The following is a 17,708-nucleotide window of genomic DNA, read 5'->3' as shown; positions in this document are numbered from 1 at the left end:
AGGGAGAGAGGAAAAGAGAGAATATAAGCCAGCAGATAATGCACCACTAAAACTACTGATTCCATCTTTCTTTCTTCTTTTTCTCTCTACTTTTAACTTTTGATTCATCCATGACTTGTACGCAATGGCAAAACATCACCATCAACAGCAACTTTGTCCCAAATTAAAGAGAATACACACAGACATGCATGGAACTAATTAATATTTCTGTGGCCATGTGTTCATTTTTCTTTAGGACTCACTAGCGATAAGGCAATTCGGCCTAACTTGATAATTTACTCATGTTCCTTGCTGTGCCAAACCGGTGAACTCCAAGCTTGGATTTGTTAGGTCTGCATTTGACTCTATAAAACTTTTTCATTGTGCAAAATCGCTTCCCTGCAAAAGTTGAGCCTAAACCCTTGCGTCTTGACATGATACAATTGATAGAGAGGATCATAATATTGCATAAAGTTGTGCACTTGATCATGATGATCTACTCAATATACCAATACATGTGTATGGATAGACATACAAAAGGATCATACATATTGCATAAAGTTGTACACTTGATCAGGTATCACTAGCCTTGACTATGTCTTTCTTAAAATCCATAAGACAATTCCATGAAAATTTAAGGAAAAACTTATATGAAAGGTTTCACGCATGCAACAAGTATCGGATCTAATTTCAGCTCACTACCTCAAATTGGTTTCTGGAAGTAATTGTATGGTGAGAGACCATTTCTGGTCTAAGCCCATTTCGATCCATTGAACCGGCTTGCAGCCATGCTCCTCTACTGCAATGTTCATTTTCATAAACTATAAGTAGTAATTTTCCTTCCAAAAGTGATCTGCATGCAGGTTCTAAATTCCTAATCAACTTCTACGTACGAATTCAGACTTGATGCAAATCACAAATGAAGGTCATACCTGCATCAATATTGGAACAAACAAAGGATAGAGCAATTAGGGGATTTCATTCAACGGAAGTTATGATACAGTTAAGATCTTTTTGGTAAAATGCAATAACAGTTTTTTTTTTGTTTTTTTAATTTTTTATCTCTGTTGGTTTATTTCAAGAGTGGTTGCATGCATGGTAACTAGCTAACACAGGGATAATGGATGACGGAATTAGATTAAGTAATGACTGTCTTAGTATAAAAATATATCAAGGTCGGAGAAGAAGAAGCAATTAATTGGATTAAGTTATATGGTCACCAAGTGCCTAATTTCCTTACTAATTAGAGAGAAGAAAGCAATATCTTCAAGTCCAAGTATATATATATAAGAGGCTAAATTTACACAAGGAAAAGCAAATATAATGTGTAATTTTATAAAATTCCCAAATAAAAAAGAAAAGAAAAGAGTGCTTTTGCATTCAACTTTTCATGCTGAATTAGTTTCCAGATTTTAATTTTATTATTTCTTTAACATGTGCAAGTTAAGTGATGCAAGAACGAGGCCACCACATCGATAATCAGGAGGAAGAAAAAAAAAGGAAAAAAAGGGAAAGCAAAAGCTGTAAAAGGAAGCACTTTTTAATATCAGAGAAAGGGAGAACGTGGATTCTGATTTCTCAAGGAAAAGCTACCCATGCATATATATATATATAGATATATACATATATGATAGGAGAAGAAAGACAACGGAAACTCGAAAAAGTACGACCAACTAATAATAACACGAATCGATGAACCCAGTTAGAGAGAGAGAGAGAGAGAGAGAGAGAGAGTTAAATAAATAATTATACCTGGAAGAATTGCCCCACAGATTGTTAGAAGAAGGGTGGTGGTGGTGTTCCATATCGTGCTCTAAATTTGAGGCTCCTCTTTGGTTAAGTAAGGTACTTGAATTATGATGATGTGTTGTTGTTGTGGACAAAAGATCTTCATCACCAGATCCATCTATATACATATATAATTAAAATAAGCCACCAAAATTATTCATGATCTTTTTTGCTTTTCTTTATTTTTCTGGTCACCCAAAACTAAAATAAAAGTAAATGAAAAGAAGATATTGAAAGCACATTGTCTTTTGTGTGTGCTCAATTTGAATTCTTTATTCTCGTACAGACAGCATGTACCGAAGCACAAAACGGAAGGAATTTAATTTGAAAATTCAAAGTAATAATTAATCTGATCGATATTAACAAGAGCAGCTGGGGATTAAGCAATAGGAATTATTACCTGAGGAACCTAGAGGTTTGTCAGTGTTCTTTACAGTTCTGTACATCTGCAAAAGCAAAAGAGAAAGAGATATGTCTATAATTATATGTATAAAAACAAGGATATATCATATGAGAGAAATAACTAATTAAAATAATTATAGAAAGAAAGAAAGGGTCAGTCAAAAGCAAGAAATAAAAAGAAAAAAAGAAAAAAAGAAAGAAATCAGATGCAGATGCTGCTGGTTGGCTTTGTGGATTTTTGTTGAGTAGTTTAATAACCTCGAGGTTGATGTTTGGTAAGGTCAGTAAATGCTTTGTATTATTGAGAAATGATGGCTACTTTCTCTCTCTTTCTCTGTTTGTCTCTCTTTCTCTCTCTCAGTCTAAAAGCAGAAGTTGTCCTGTATCTCTATGTATCGGTAGTAATACCACACACACAACACAAGAACGCGAGAACACAAGAAAGAAAAAAGGAACAGAACAGACTCCACTGTTCATCTCATTCATCCATTTCCTTTCATTCATTCATCTCATCAGTAAGCATAATATTATTATTATATTTATTATTAATTCATCACTAGTACAAGTAGTCTAGTGTACTCTCCTCTCTATCCCTTCCCTTCCCTTCCCTTCCCTTCCCCTCCCTTGGCTACTGTGCCCCTTTCCTACCCAAAGTCTCAAGCCTCAAGTCTGCTGCCTTCTTCACCACACCCACCCCCTCACACAGTATAGTACGTTGTCAAACACAAACAGACATACAGAGAGAGAGAGACACGCACAAATTAAGAGAGAAACAAAAAGAAATTAGGTATTTGAATCTGAAATCTGATAAATGTGGTCGATACATATTCAAAGATATTGATTTTTAAAGTGCTGTTTTATATTAAACTATATACAAAAAAATTCAATCAGCTCCAGCCTCAGCTGTAGCTAGCTAGCGTTGTACCTGCAAATGGCTCTTAACATGAGCAAGTGTGAGATCCTTGACATCCATGAGCTCCAACACTGACTTTGGAGTAGCCCCTACACGGAAATGACCAATTAATTAATTACAAGACTACTTACAAAATGTTGAAGGATTCCCACAGAAGTTTTCAACACCGATATATATATATATTATTGCATATAATTTAATTCCAACTAAATTAAATAATGATATAATGAGAATGAAATGAATTAGAGAGAGGGGAGGGGAGGGGCTGACTTTCATGGCCGCCAAGGAGCTCGACAGCGTGAACAAAACGGGCATGGAGGGAAGTAGTCCAGCGCATTCTTGGCGCCCTCATGTTCCTCTTGTTGATATTCTGAGATAGCTTAGTCGGCGTAAATCTCGATCTCATGATGAATCCATTAGAGGGCAAATCCGAATTATAATTATAACTGTAATTTGCACCTCCACTAACACCACCAACACTGCATTGCTGCTGCTGCTGCTGCAAATGATTCAAATTATACGACGGAAAGTAGTGTTGTCGTTGACTTGGACTGTCCATGGTGATCCCGTTAAACGTCCGGGACATGGCGGATTCAAAGCCCATTCCCATTCCCATACCACTACATGAATTTGCAGCCGGTGCAGCAGGCCTCAAGGAATTAGATAGATACAAGCGCAACTTGTTAGAATCAAAATCATCCCTCTGATCTCGGTCCACTCTTGAGTAGTGAGTTTGTTCCTCCAAGTCGGGAGGAAAGGAGCAATTAGTAGGAGGACAGTTGTAAACTGGAATTCCTTTGATGGGTTTGAGCCTCTCCGCTACATCCAGCATCGAAAACCCATGACTTATACTGGTCTTTGCTTCTTCTTCTTCTTCATGGTGATGAAGATGATGACGACGACCCTCTCCGCCGCCTCCCCGGGTGTTGAAATAGTTTTTTCTCCAGCGGCTCTCAGCCTCCGAAGCTGTGGGATTTGCGAGAGAGAGCTCAGTGTCATGATCAGCGGCTGCGACTAGACTGCAGCTGCCTCTTCTAACACAACTGTCACTGTGAGATTTGTTAATCAGACCATCGCCGTCCATGTCTCTGCGCCATATGTCGAAGCAGCTGCCGGATTCGTGATGATTAGGTGCTTCGTTTGTGCGGTGGTCAGTGCAAATGGAGGAGGGAGCACTGTTTGCGTTTTTGTTTGTGTTTGCGTTTGGAGGGCTTATGTGCAGTGAAAGATCAGGAATCGGATTCAAAGATAAGCGGCAGCTGCCTGCAGCCTCTGAAATCCCTTTTTCATGAGGCATTTTTCAAAAAAAACTAAAACAAAAAAAGAGAAGAAGGTCTTTATTTATTCCCAGCAGCTGCCTCTACAGCTACAAAGTGCTCCAGCTATCTCTCTCAATAACCCACTTCTTCTCCTACTGACAAATTTCAGAACCTAAACAACACACTCACCGACATAGAGTATGTGATTGTATTCTTTGATTTCATCCATCAGTTTGCTTCAAAAATAAAAACACAGACACAGACACACATATATGTATAATAACAAGAAAGAAAGAGAATATTATGAGAGACTACTCATGATGGTGATTTTGCTCCCTGACATGGATGACAAAGAAAGCAAGGGTTTAGTATGCTTCAAATGAAAACTGAGAACAAAAAAGAAAGGGAGAGAAAGAAAGTGAGAGAGCGTGCTGTAAAGAAACAAAGGCTAAATGGAAAAAAAAAAAAAAAAAAAAAAGGGAAGACTTTTCTCTTCCTCAAGAAACAGACATCCTCACCAGGAGAGAAGGAGAGAGAGAGGTGCCCGGTATTTTGCTAAATAAAAACAAATAATTAATAATAGAAAAGGAAAATGGTGGAGAGGAGGGGAGAGGAGAGGATATGGGGAATAATAAGGAGAGATGATGTGGGTCTGAGTTTCTAATGCCGCGAGAGTATATATAGGAAAATGACACTCCAACAAAGCCTGTCTCTCTCTCTCTCTCTCGCTCTCTCCCTCTCTCTCTTTCTTCTAGTCAATCCACTCACTCAATACACGCAAAACTGCAGCAACAGCAACAAAGGGCTTTTTTGCAAATTTTCTTTCTTTTTACATATATTTTGGGTTATTTTTTCCATCTCCTTCCCCGGAGACGACGGGTTTAAAAAAAATAGAGGAGAGAGAAATAGCGACAAATCTATAATTCCTTTTCCCCCACCCTCTTCGCTATATATATACCCTCCTTTTAACTGTCTATCTCTCTCTGCCGCTACACAATTGAAATTGACAATACAATTACATTGACCCACTGCATGCATAATGCATGTCGCATGAGTTAAATTACAAGTATATGTTGTTTTATTCCATTGTCAATGCCATCTAGGTGAGCTGTACATGTCTTAATTTCCTTTTACCATTCCCAGCTGCTGCCATGGTAAAAGTAATGTCTCCACAAGTACACAATCATTCTTAACACTAACATACATTATTAGTATATATATTTGATGTAAAATATAATAATTATAAATATAGAACCTTAATTGTAAAGGTACGAAAGTGGATAGGCATGTTAGTTAGCATGTATGAAAAAGATGCTTATATTAATTAGAATACCAAAACCATGTACTTAGTTGGTTTCTGTTTCTGACTACATTACATATGTAGAAAGCTAAATGATGAGCCTCCAAATTGATCATTAATTAATCATTAATTTTAATGTTTAATGAGGATTCAAATTAAGAATTATATACATACATATATAAAGACACCACACGAGCTCTTGTCTATTGTTTATGGATTGTATCCAAGCAAAAGAAATCTGCAAGCAAACAGCATAAAACAAGCAAAAGGAGAGATACAAACAGACAGTAACAATCCACAAAATTCTGTGGTATATGCATGGTATATATCCTACCATCATGTACGCCCAACCTGCTTTCTCAATAATTCCTTTTCATTTAATCGCTTTGCGAAAACGTGTTGTGATTTTTGGTTAGGTTAGCACGTGTCGGTGCATCGTAGAAGAGTTAAAATAGCAATAATGCAGCCGGGTGATCCATATTCGTACTGTAGCATGGCAAAAAAATATTAAAAAAATAAATAGAACGAAGTACTGGGGGGTGGGTGTAATAGTCAAGAAATATTGATTAATTAGGTGGACCCATTGACCTAAAGAAAATTATATGAGGACCCTCTAAAGTGTTGTTTGTTTGCTTTCAAATGGTTGTCATCGTAAACCCTATTTCCACATACCTTTGTTATAGTTTCTTTCTTATATTCCTTTTCATCCTCTCCCAAATATTCCCTTCTAATCCTCCAACAACTTTGTCTACCATTTTGCGTGTATTATTAATATTATGTTATCCCCACATCACCTCCTTCTTCTCCTTCTTCTTCTTCTTCTTCTTCTTCTTCACTATAGCTAGTGCCTAGTACAATAATATTATACCAACAATCTCAAAAACCTAGGCCAAATCAACTAATTAAGCTTCCGTCCTCCTTAACATATATAATTCATAATTAAACAAATCATTTCTCCGGCCCGGATATCGTTTACCTGAGAGGATTATTTCATTTTTCTAATCCTCTCCTCTTTAATGCATTCACCATATGTGGATATTTAAACCTGCCCTCGACTGCTACACAACGAGCATTACAAGGCCCTATATATGCCCACGTCTTAATTTTAACTAATTAATTGAGATGAGGCAAGTGTACTACATTCAAAAGGTGAAAATTTTAAGGCATTTAATGCTTCAAATTAGTTTAACTGGTGCGGCATATTAAGGATTTAGCTGAAATGACGTTATGAGTCTCTTCGTTTCATCAATTTACTACCATTTTTTTCTCAAAAAATGCTTCAAATTAGTTTTAGTTACACATTTCACTAACTTCCATATGCATGCCACAAGGCATTAATTCTTAGACCAAATACTAATCCTTTCCGAGCGCGCGTATGTGATTTTTCTTCATCTTTTTTAGTAATAATGTGGACATCTTTATTTGATTTGAGGCGCCCTTGATTTTATTCAGGATGCCCTACTATGACTCATCTTCTTTGAGTCATAGTTAGGTATTTTATTCCCCTGTTGTAATTCTTTGTTTTATCAACAAAATTTCTTTCATTTTGTCGAGGTTCTAAAAAAATAATAATAATCATCATCATGAAGTAGTAATATTTCGCCATGACTTGATCCGCAAATATTAAATATTAATAGCAGATATATATTTGGCTCATGTTAATCTTCACATGGGAAACTGCTTTATTCCCGTCACAAGTAATAGTAACAGTTAATGCATGCCTTCCACTCACTCAGAAAACCAACAAAAATTCCATATGCAAAAAGAATTACTCTCTCTCTCTCTCTCTCTCTCTCTCTCTCTCTCTCTCTCTCTCTCACACACACACAACTGCTATTGCTCTTACTTAGCTAGGTTGTATCTTGGGGGTGTGGACCATATGACAGCATAAATTAGAAAGGTAGATTGTTTCGTTATTGTAATGGTCTTTTGTAGCTAATGATTTTTTAACCGAATATAAATACAATCCTAGAATTTCTCCGAAAAAAAGTACTAGATATAGAACATTATTGTTACAAACAAACAAGTTTATTTTTTGGCCACGCATTTATAATTTTGGTTGTTGCATCCTATCATGTGTACAGTATATATGTCTCTCTATAAAAACAAAAAAAGTATGTCTTAACTAACCATGTCGGCAAGCAGTAATCTAAGACTGGATTAACTGTTGGCTGGAATAATTAACAGGGAAAATTTCATAGCAATGATAAGGCAGTAATTAATCAGAAAACCTATTCTCGCACTTTCTTTGTAGCTGCTTGACAATTGTAAAAATGTTCCATTAAAAACTTAAGCTTCAACTAGTACTGTTGATGGTTGATGGTTGATGGTTGATGGTTGATGGTTGATGGATGATGACTTTGCTTTTCATATAATAATTAAGTAAACAAGGAGATATACCCATACTTAACGAAACGAACGACATCCAAATTTTGCAAATGGAATGATAAGCTTGTTTTCCCCAAACCGAGGGATAATGTTTAAAACTGAATTAAAGATAATTTGTTCTTTAGTGTACTAATCCAGTAATCTTAAATTCTCCTTCATAGAATTGAGATTTTGATAGCATAGGGAAAGAAAGCAAAGAGAAGCCTCCGAGTCCTTCCGACCATGGAAATGGTATATAAAAGAAAGCAGAGTTGTAAAGAGTGTCACTGTCTACTTGTTAATTAATACAAAAAAAAGGGCATCTCTAAAAGGGTGGCTGAGGATGATGGGTTTATATATATTGGGGTGATTCTAACTAGCAATACAAAATTATAAAGTACTTCTTGCTTACAAATTTTGTTGGGTATGAAAAGAGGAAGGGGTAAATAATAGCTATTTCTACTTTTCTCCTTCTTTTCTGGCATCTTTTCATTTATTAATTGCTTCTAAGGAAATAAATTGAGCAATGTAGGTCAAGTCAAGATAGCATACATGTCTTCTTATTCCGTCTTCAATTCCCTTCTTCTATCAGTCACACATTTTCAAAGAGAAAAAAATAAGTTGTATAGATAGGTCTCTTGTTAAAGGAAAAAGCTTAGCTCCTTAAAATTGAGTTGGAGTTCCTCTTTACAGCCAAGCCGTAACGCCTATCAAATACATGCAATTAAGCCATGGGCCTATGGTAATACGATTAATTGCTACATATATATATGCATCAAATAATTATTTTTTTGGGTGATAACATGGAATATTTTGCATCTGACCAATAAAAGAAAAGGAGAATTAAAGATGTTGTATGCATTGCATATATATGGAGTTGGGTACATGTGGGGGTAGAGATGTTTGTCGCTGTTGGGCTTGTGGAAATTAAATGACAATGCAAACAAAAACTGGACTGAAAACGAAGGTAGCTAGAAGAATAGACAGCAATGCCGCAACACTCAAATATGAATGAAATGTTGTATATGCATCATGCATGCCCTCCACTCCAGGATTTAAGCATGCACTGATCATTCATCAATCCATCTACTCTACTGTAACTGTAACTGCCTTAAAATTAATGATGACCACGGCAGCACCAGAAAAACATGGTGTTGTTGATAACTGCGTACGCAGATGAATGTATGTATTAATGCCCTCTCTCTCTCTCTCTCTGCTTCTTCTTACAATCTAACCTTTCTTATTAGAAGCACCCTCGGCCACCCTTTTAGACAACTACAGGTCCACCATCTGGTTAATTAGTTCTAGCTAGGGGCCCCTTTTCGAGCAAAACAACAGGGCACTGAGCGGGGTTATGAGTTTCAATTTTCAAGGTGAATTTCCTGTAAATTTGTAGTCATGTTGGATTTTGATCATCATGTCTTCTACTCTCTCTTCTCTCTCTCTCTCTCTCTCTCTCTCTCTCTCTCTCTCTCTCTCTCTCTCTCTCTCTCTCTCATCCATTAATTTTAATGTAGATAGGGTTTGATTGGATGGCATAAATTCTGTGCTGTTTGTGTTTGTTTTAATCTTGGTTTTTGAAGATATCTCAATACACATACATACGTACACAGAATATATATCTGTCGTCCCAATCGTTCAAGCAATCCATCCATCGGATCCAGTGCACAAATATAATAGAATTGAGGCTTCGCTGCTTTAGCTAGCTAGTGTAGGTATACAGTACTATACAGTATACATTCATTGATGACTTGGTAAAAGTTGTAAGTAGATGCATATACATTTACTTTTATTGCTTGTAGCTACTTTTGCTTGTTTCATTATGCAATACGTACGTACGATTCGAGTAAAGTTATTGTTGTGATTGCAACACTCCACTCAAATTCCCAATACAGTGAAGGATGCACGTGCAAATAGGCAAGGTAGATATTCAAACAGTAATAATAATAATTATGATACTGCCTCCTCGCTTCTGTTCTGCATTTGAATGTACAAGAAATTAAAGATGAAGAATGAGTGAGGACTGAACATCCACAATTAAAACAATAATTAAGACTGTTTAAGTTTTGTGTTACCATTTGAAATCAGAGATTGCAAACAAAACAATAATGGTCTACTTCTTCTACTATACAGACTTTGACTCAACTGGGTAAATGCACCAACTGTCCAATAATTATAATAATATTTTTTATTTTGGGTTTGGTCTGACTTAGTTTTCTTACTGGGAATTGGAGTGGGAAAGTGAAATTGCAAAAGCCAAAACTCAAAAGAAAATAAGTGAGGGAGGGAGGGAGGTGTAGACGACGTCAATTCCTAGGCAACAGTGGTCGTAGTATTAAGTGAGTTGAGTGGGCACAGGAAACAAAAGAAAAGAAATGATTTTGCAATCGATTGCTTTATGATTGAAGGAGGGTCAGGAGAGAGAGAGAGAGAGAGAGAGAAAAGGCCTCTACTTTATTCAGCAATTCCAACGTCTTTTTGACAACAAAAAGGGAAGGCCTACTAGCTAGGCTTTGCTAGTAGCAGCAGCAGCCTACTATGGTTGATGTCTAATCTTTATTTCTTTATGGTGAAAAAAATGGGGTTTTGCTTTGGGGCCTTTGAAACTTTTGTTTGGGATTTGACTTCTTTTGACTTTTTTTTGTTTCTTTTTTACTCTTGTTCATAAAGCCCGAGGCAACATTGAAATCAACCACCGCCCCTCCATCTCCCATCCATAGGTTGGTCATAATTGAGAATAGAATTGAATTGAATTGAATTGAACAAGAGAGAGTATATGAGAGAGAGAGAGAGAGTGTGTGTGTGTGTGTTAAGCATAAAACTGGATGTCACTGAGCTTTCACATCACATAGAATACCGAGAAGGAAAGATGTAGACGTTCCCCTGCATGTTATTTATATGTATATAATATCCCACAATTAACAAGCTGGGGCTGACTGCCAGTACTCAGAGAGAGCCTGTGATCCTGCGAAAGCCAGAGCTAACAGGGCTAACAGAGCCAACAGAGCCAACAGATGCAACTGGAAACTGGAAACCAAACCTACTACACTTGTTTTTTCCCTGCGTTCTTCTTTCTCATCCTCCTTCATCAGTTTGTGCAGCTGACACCATGAAATTAACACATTGTATTCTTGTACCCTCAACAAATTTAATATTATTTCCAACAAACAAAAAACATAATTAAATTACTTCTGTAATTTTCTTGGACAATTAAATGAAAATTTTCTTATAACAAGACGTATATATATATATTATATGTATATCATTATTAAGTGTCAGTCTGTGAGGTCAGGTTTGAATTGGGTGAGTAGCATTCGCGAAGGTAGATGGAATGGAACCACCAGGGGCCTCCCTTCCTTCCTTGCGTCCACCACACCGCCCACATATATAATAATTTATCGGACTGACCAATTTCAATTTCACACCTCCAATATGGAATTGAATTGAATTGAATGAATAGCTTTTTCGTTAATTATTTTATGAGGCTCTGTACTCTGCTGCTGATAACTAGTTGTTAAAGTTATTATAAATAGGGATGACATTGATAGGGTAGAGTTGGGTTGCGTTACATTACATGCTACCTCAACCTCAACCTCAACTTCATTATTGCTACTTCAAATATCTTTTATTATCAAAAGAGAATATACGTATATGTATGCATGTATGGTTGGACGAAGACGATGCATGTTCTTCATTTCTGGAGTTAAATCGGCAACACACACAAAGAGTTTCTTATCTTTCTTCTATAGTAGGCATAAATTGAGCCAAATTTTAAATCGGCAATGCACATGTGTCATGTGTAGTGATGACGATTGGTGAATGAGAAAGTAGCTCCAGAAAAAACGAAAACTGAAGACTAAAAACACTATAAAGTTGTTTTCAAAACTAATGGTGATTTTGAAAACTGAAAATGAAATATGTTTTTTGGATTAAACTCGACTGTGCTTCGATAGTCTTGTTGTCTGGCCTAACGTGGCCCATATGCTTAAACTCCATACACAACCAAGCCTGCCTCAAGACAAGACCATTGGGCCATAAATCAAAACATGCTATAAACTAGTAGCTCACCACAGAAACATGGAAGGTTGGAAGGTTGGAAGGTTGGAAGGTTGGAAGGCTGGAAGGCTGGAAGGAAGCATATATTTCACTCAAACTTTTTAATCATTAAGAGGTCATTTAACAGTCTCTCAATGGCTTCATCATCATGCCCACGTCCTTTGGTCTGCAATTTGATGAGGAGGGAGGATCATCAATTCTAGCTTTTACAGACAAAAACATCAATGATGAAGGGGAAATAAAAAAAATACCTTGAGGGAAGGCACAACTGACTTGGCTTCCTCCACATTTTCAGGACAGAGATTCCCAATGACAGCCAGCTGCAGAGTAGAACACATCAACAAATTAATTTGTTGTTTTGAATGAATGTTTTGGTTTGGTACAGTATTATAATGAATAAATATTACCTCGAATTCAGCCAATTGGTATCTACTCAGGACTCTGAATGCTATTTATTAAGAAAAACAACTGAGACTATTACATGTAATAGTGTATATAAATCAACAACAAGAAAGCAAGCAATGTAGGATACTCTCGAACTTGCTTTACAGAGCCCTGATTCGTGAAGCGACTGAAGCGCTTAACATACTGCAGTGATTTCTCCAACACTCTGGTACACAGCCAGGAAAGGAAAATAACATCATCATCCATTTTGATCAAATATTATCATCATCATCATATGGTTCTTGGTTCTTATTTGGTTCTTGGTTTTTGGTTCTAGTACACAGCCACAACATATATGTATATATAATGTATGTATGGTAATGGTTACAATAATAAATATACGATACGAGAGTACGATATTACGAGATTACGAGATTACGAGAGTGTAATGTAAATCTTACTGAGGAAGTTGGGTCGTTGAATCGCCAGACATATGCTTCATCTGATCACATCTATGCTCAAGCAGAATGGCAACCTCACTATTCATTAAACATTTCGCCTTCAAGAAATCTTCACAACCACAAACTCAATGTCATTAACTTAATATATTCAAACTTGAACCTCACTAAGTTTACAATTCAATCAAGGTCCCATACAAACTCATCTTTATATCATTCATATATACGCCAACAGTCATTCTTTCTTTCTTTCTGGTACAATGTCACGTCTTCTATAATTCTTTTTCTTTATACATATAAAATTGATGGTTTTTTACCCTCTTTGATTCATACACAAACAAAACTTTAGGTATCATGATATTGAAAACTGACATAACAGCCGAACAGCAGGTAAAATTCTGCCTAGGATCACATCGATAACAATTTTCCAAAATTGTGCATTAGAGATTTGAAAACATCTTTGGGAAAATAATATTTAGATACCGTCTCCAATCTTGAGCTCTGAAGCGTCTTCCTCGTCTGCTCTTAGCATGTTTGAGAGAGAGAGCTAATGTAAGGATGTTTCTTTCTTGACGATGAATATAATTCTGCTTTCTTCAAGAACGAATGCAATCGACCACAATCCCTAATCACCTATTCGTTTAATATAAGCTATGAACTCTGGAACCGACCTCAAGTTTGGGCCAACATTCTGGCTGTGGTCCAGTCCAACTTCTGAACCCAACTCAATCATATTTCGATTATGGGCTTTCATATAGGTCTTGGGCTATCATTTTAGATGCGATCCAACCCTTTTTTCACTTCTTTTTTTTCAAATCGATCCAATCTGATCCAATTTGTGCAGGTACTCACTCTCTCTCTTAAGAGAAAAACTTTTCTATTAGTAATAAAATCTTAGCTTTATTTATTTACTTTCATTACTAATTATATTTTAATTATTATTTCTTTAGTGAATAATTAGTATTAAATATTTTAATTAACTTCATAAATTATATTACTTAATAAATAGTATATAAATTTTAAAAAAAATTTCTTTGATAAAATATTTAGATACTAATTATTCACTAAGTAAATAAGAATTAAAACATAATTACTAATTAAACTAATTAAAAAAGAGAAATCAAGATTCTGCTATTTCATAGCGTATAGCCGCGCGGCTATACTGTTAAAAGATTCTATTTATGGGGTATAGCCGCGCGGCTATAATGTTAGAATATTCTATGTATGGAATATAGCCGGGCGATACTGTTAAATATGATATTTATACAGTATAGCCGCCCGGCTAGACCATTAGATATAGCCGGTCGAGTATAGCCGCGCGACTATACTGTTAAAATATGGGGTATAGCCGTGCGGCTGTACTATTAAATATACTATTTTATGAGGTATAGCCGCCCGGCTATACTAATAAACATTTTATGCCTACAGCCGCCCGGATATACGTTTATGGAGTATATCCAACAGACAATACCTTTACAATATTCTATGTAGTATAGCCGTTCGGCTAGACCATTAAATATACTATTTATGAAGTATAGCCGCGCGGCATACCTTTAAAATAGTGTATTTAATAGTATAGCCATGCGGCGATACGATTAAATATACCATTTATGGAGTATAGCCGCACGGCGATACTTTAAAAATATTGTATATACTTTTAAAAACTTTTCTATTCCCATTTCATTGTCTTCATCTTTCTATCACCTATCAGCAAGAATTTTATAGTGAGTAAGGCTCTTAGATGAGACATTATCTCTTAACCGTTGGATTAAATTAATTAGCGGTTGGATTAAATGGATTAGTTTGATCCAACAATTAAAAGATAAGACCTCATCTCATTTAAGGACCTTAGATAAGACCCTCACTATAGAATGACTCCACCTATCAAAGCATGAGAGATATAAAAAGAAGAATACAATGAAACGGATATAGGAAAGTTTTTCTTCTTGCTTACCCTTTGCCTTTATTAGCCTTTATTTGGTTAAGGAGCCGTAGTAGTCAACAGTAGTTTCAAAGAAACCAATTTGGCTCGCTTTTAGGTGATGATGACGTCTGCCGTGTCATATTCTGAGTGGAGGAAAACAGAATTCCCGATCTTGGACTCAGATCCTCCGAATATTCTAAACGGCTCTAGCAGTTATGCCAGAGGCATATTCGCATCTCATCACTGCATCTTTCTGAAATTCTGATGTATGCACCTGCATGATTATAACAAATTCTGTTGTGTGGTTATAAATAATTGGGTTTTTTAATTGCAAACCTCTTGTGTACTGAACTGTCTTGAAAGTTGAAGCTGTTCTAACCATAGATTTATAATCCATGAAACAACATTATGGTCATGAGTCATGTTCATGTTCTCTCTGTCAAATCAAACGCAATCAAATTTAAACCAATACTCTATATAGAAAAAAAAAAAAAAAAACCGAAGGAAAAGAAAGAAAGAATCACTCAGCAGTACTAAATTACAAATTTTACACCAATCCCAGTTGCTGGATGAGAAAATATGCTGTCGTTTATCCCCTGAATGACGACTATTAGTCTAATATTGGTAACTAACTGCAACCCTTTTCCATCATCTTCATCATGAATCACAATTATCATTAAATGGCCTTGTCTCTTGCTTAATTACCAACCTTGCTATTATATAAGAGGCCGCAGGACTCTCATCCTTAATATTCATTCACCTACTCTTTACTCTTGCCTTAGTTTCATTCATCTATACATACAGTCATTCATTTCCTTATAAACTCTGGCAGAGCCATATCAAATTATGGCTATACCTTACAAAAATTCCAGGACCTTGTGCTTTTTCTTGATCCTGAGTTTTGGCCTGTGTCTGGTAATTACATCTGCAGAGCTTGAGAGATTCGAACATCCCACCAAAGAAGATGGATCACTTAGTTTCTTGGTACTTGGTGACTGGGGGAGAAGAGGAGCTTTTAACCAATCTCAAGTTGCCTTTCAGGTTCCACAACTTCTAATGCTTCTTGTCATTCATATATTCTACTCATGATTTCTGGCAAGGTTGCATCATGTGAAGCCACAGCCACTCAAGAACATACTTTTATAAAAAAGTTAAACATAGTAAGAAAAAACATACACGTATGATTTGGAAAAGTAAATCAGTGAAAGAAAAAACATATAACAGTATAATTTTGTTTCCTTTTGTTCTGTTTTTCTTCTCTCTGAGTCCTCTGCCTGCATTTTGTTGATTGCTTCAAGTGCAAGAATTAGTTAATCTTATCTGTGTTTGCTAAACAAATTTGTGGTACGACTACTTTTGTAGATGGGAAAGGTTGGAGAGAAGCTTGACATAGATTTTGTGGTTTCGACGGGCGATAACTTTTATGATAATGGATTGGCAAGCGAACATGACACAGCATTTGAGGAGTCATTTACCAAAATCTACACAGCAAAGAGCCTGCAAAAGCAGTGGTACAGCGGTAAGTTCCAAATTTCCAATACTCGAAAGAAAGCTTTTAGTTACAAAAATTTCAATAAATTTGTTTTTGACTTTGATAACTTTGAATGCAGTGTTGGGCAACCATGACTACAGGGGTGATGCAGAGGCTCAACTGAGCCCTCTTCTTAGGAAAATTGATAGCAGATGGATTTGCTTGAGGTCTTTCATTGTCAATGCAGGTGAGCATATATTATACATACTCTTTGAGTATCAGCTTTTCTACACAAGAAATTGATATCTGTAAGACTCAATCATAACATAAGCAATTTCTTCCTATATCTTTTTCCCCAGAATTAGCAGAGATTTTCTTTGTGGACACCACTCCTCTTGTCAATAAGTACTTCACAAACACAGAGGACCATACTTACGATTGGCGAGGCATTACCTCTCGCAAGGATTATATTGCAACCTTATTGAAGGTCTATAATATATATAATTGATTTTCTGCTACCATTTTGAATTTTGAGTATCTTTCTTACCTAAAATGTGCTTAATCATTGATGATGCTTATTAATATAAATAATGATGTAATAGGATGTCGAGTTTGCACTGAAGAAGTCGTCTGCAAAGTGGAAGATAGTTGTTGGTCACCATGCAATTAGAAGTGTTGGGCATCATGGTGATACAGAGGAACTTATAAAGCAGCTTCTCCCAATCCTTCAGGTATATCTGTCAAAGCTTCCAATTCTAAAGCAAGGGGTTAATTTTATGCTGTTTTCTTGTTGAGATGAATGGATGTAAAATTGATGCTAACTCTGCTAAATCCTTCATAAATCTTAGGCCAATGATGTCGATTTTTACATGAACGGGCACGATCATTGCCTAGAACACATCAGTGACACAGAAAGGTAAGTTCAATTCAGGCGTTTCTTAAGAATGGAAGAGTTTGTACGTGCAACTAATGCTGATTGAAACTGGATTTGTTGCAGCCCAATACAATTTCTAACAAGTGGAGCAGGGTCCAAAGCATGGAGGGGAGACATTAAGGGGTTGAACAAAGAAGGGCTCAACTTCTTTTATGATGGTCAAGGCTTTATGTCTGTGCAGCTGAATCCCACGGATGCAGAGATCGCTTTTTATGATGTTTTTGGCAAGGTTTTACATAGATCGCATTCTTCCAAGCAGCTTCACCCATCTATATAAATTAAGTTTTGTAGCTCCAGCCTAGAAGCCTAGAGGGAAGATATTATAGCTTCAGATTCAGATTCAATGCAGCCGCATATAATATATATTATAGATTGTTGCCAGGACGAAGATTCAATTACCAAATGTTATTATTTTTAATTAATGTACCTCATTTGGCTGCATCCTTAATTACCAAATTGGTTGATTTTTCCGA

At 36.2% G+C, this 17,708-nt stretch overlaps 3 protein-coding genes across 5 annotated transcripts; 1 reads left to right on the top strand and 2 right to left on the bottom strand.

Annotated features, from left to right (window-relative positions):
* Positions 1-443: 443 nt before the first annotated feature.
* On the bottom strand, positions 444-4,996 carry LOC103338908 (uncharacterized). 2 transcript variants are annotated; one of them, XM_008242179.2, is made up of 5 exons: positions 3,353-4,996; positions 3,095-3,171; positions 2,168-2,213; positions 1,732-1,885; positions 444-778 (listed from the first exon to the last, which is right to left on the bottom strand). In XM_008242179.2, exons 1-5 carry the CDS (start codon positions 4,377-4,379, stop codon positions 670-672), a joined length of 1,413 nt encoding a protein of 470 aa, XP_008240401.2. In that variant the 5' UTR covers positions 4,380-4,996; the 3' UTR covers positions 444-669. The 2 variants fall into 2 exon arrangements, with proteins under 2 accessions (XP_008240401.2, XP_008240402.2); XM_008242180.2 differs by having other exon boundaries at positions 444-911; positions 3,353-4,994.
* Positions 4,997-11,903: 6,907 nt separating this feature from the next.
* On the bottom strand, positions 11,904-13,547 carry LOC103338910 (DNA-directed RNA polymerase II subunit 4-like). Of its 2 annotated transcripts, XM_089055637.1 has the most exons (7): positions 13,390-13,547; positions 12,910-13,018; positions 12,597-12,674; positions 12,472-12,505; positions 12,316-12,384; positions 12,133-12,230; positions 11,904-12,100 (listed from the first exon to the last, which is right to left on the bottom strand). In XM_089055637.1, the coding sequence occupies exons 1-6, from the start codon at positions 13,436-13,438 to the stop codon at positions 12,153-12,155; spliced, it is 417 nt and encodes a 138-aa protein (XP_088911763.1). In that variant the 5' UTR covers positions 13,439-13,547; the 3' UTR covers positions 11,904-12,100; positions 12,133-12,152. The 2 variants fall into 2 exon arrangements, with proteins under 2 accessions (XP_088911763.1, XP_008240403.1); XM_008242181.3 differs by having other exon boundaries at positions 11,904-12,230.
* A 2,021-nt stretch (positions 13,548-15,568) lies between these two features.
* On the top strand, positions 15,569-17,676 carry LOC103338911 (purple acid phosphatase 17-like). Its single transcript, XM_008242182.2, has 7 exons — positions 15,569-15,871; positions 16,193-16,349; positions 16,441-16,548; positions 16,661-16,788; positions 16,904-17,032; positions 17,150-17,217; positions 17,299-17,676. Exons 1-7 carry the CDS (start codon positions 15,677-15,679, stop codon positions 17,510-17,512), a joined length of 999 nt encoding a protein of 332 aa, XP_008240404.2. The 5' UTR covers positions 15,569-15,676; the 3' UTR covers positions 17,513-17,676.
* The last annotated feature ends 32 nt before the right edge of the window (positions 17,677-17,708 follow it).

This window comes from Prunus mume, linkage group LG7, assembly GCF_029339155.1.
Source record: "Prunus mume cultivar Tortuosa linkage group LG7, ASM2933915v1, whole genome shotgun sequence".
Lineage (NCBI taxonomy): Eukaryota > Viridiplantae > Streptophyta > Magnoliopsida > Rosales > Rosaceae > Prunus > Prunus mume.
The sequence above is the reverse complement of the archived record's forward strand: the minus strand, read 5'-3'. Positions and strand labels throughout refer to the sequence as shown.

What these genes read in the sequence shown, in the direction of transcription:
- LOC103338910 (XM_008242181.3), bottom strand. Translation starts at nt 13,438, where the DNA reads ATGCTAAGAGCAGACGAGGAAGACGCTTCAGAGCTCAAGATTGGAGAC. An exon ending in TCAACGACCCAACTTCCTCA is followed by an intron (nt 12,675 to 12,909) that starts GTAAGATTTACA and finishes GCTGTGTACCAG; the next exon opens with AGTGTTGGAGAAATCACTGC. An exon ending in CAGTTGTGCCTTCCCTCAAG is followed by an intron (nt 12,231 to 12,315) that starts GTATTTTTTTTA and finishes ATCAAATTGCAG; the next exon opens with ACCAAAGGACGTGGGCATGA.
- LOC103338908 (XM_008242179.2), bottom strand. Translation starts at nt 4,379, where the DNA reads ATGCCTCATGAAAAAGGGATTTCAGAGGCTGCAGGCAGCTGCCGCTTA. An exon ending in GCTCCTTGGCGGCCATGAAA is followed by an intron (nt 3,172 to 3,352) that starts GTCAGCCCCTCC and finishes ATTTCCGTGTAG; the next exon opens with GGGCTACTCCAAAGTCAGTG. An exon ending in CAAACCTCTAGGTTCCTCAG is followed by an intron (nt 1,886 to 2,167) that starts GTAATAATTCCT and finishes ATATGTATATAG; the next exon opens with ATGGATCTGGTGATGAAGAT.
- LOC103338911 (XM_008242182.2), top strand. Translation starts at nt 15,677, where the DNA reads ATGGCTATACCTTACAAAAATTCCAGGACCTTGTGCTTTTTCTTGATC. An exon ending in GTCTTTCATTGTCAATGCAG is followed by an intron (nt 16,549 to 16,660) that starts GTGAGCATATAT and finishes CTTTTTCCCCAG; the next exon opens with AATTAGCAGAGATTTTCTTT. An exon ending in AGCTTCTCCCAATCCTTCAG is followed by an intron (nt 17,033 to 17,149) that starts GTATATCTGTCA and finishes CATAAATCTTAG; the next exon opens with GCCAATGATGTCGATTTTTA.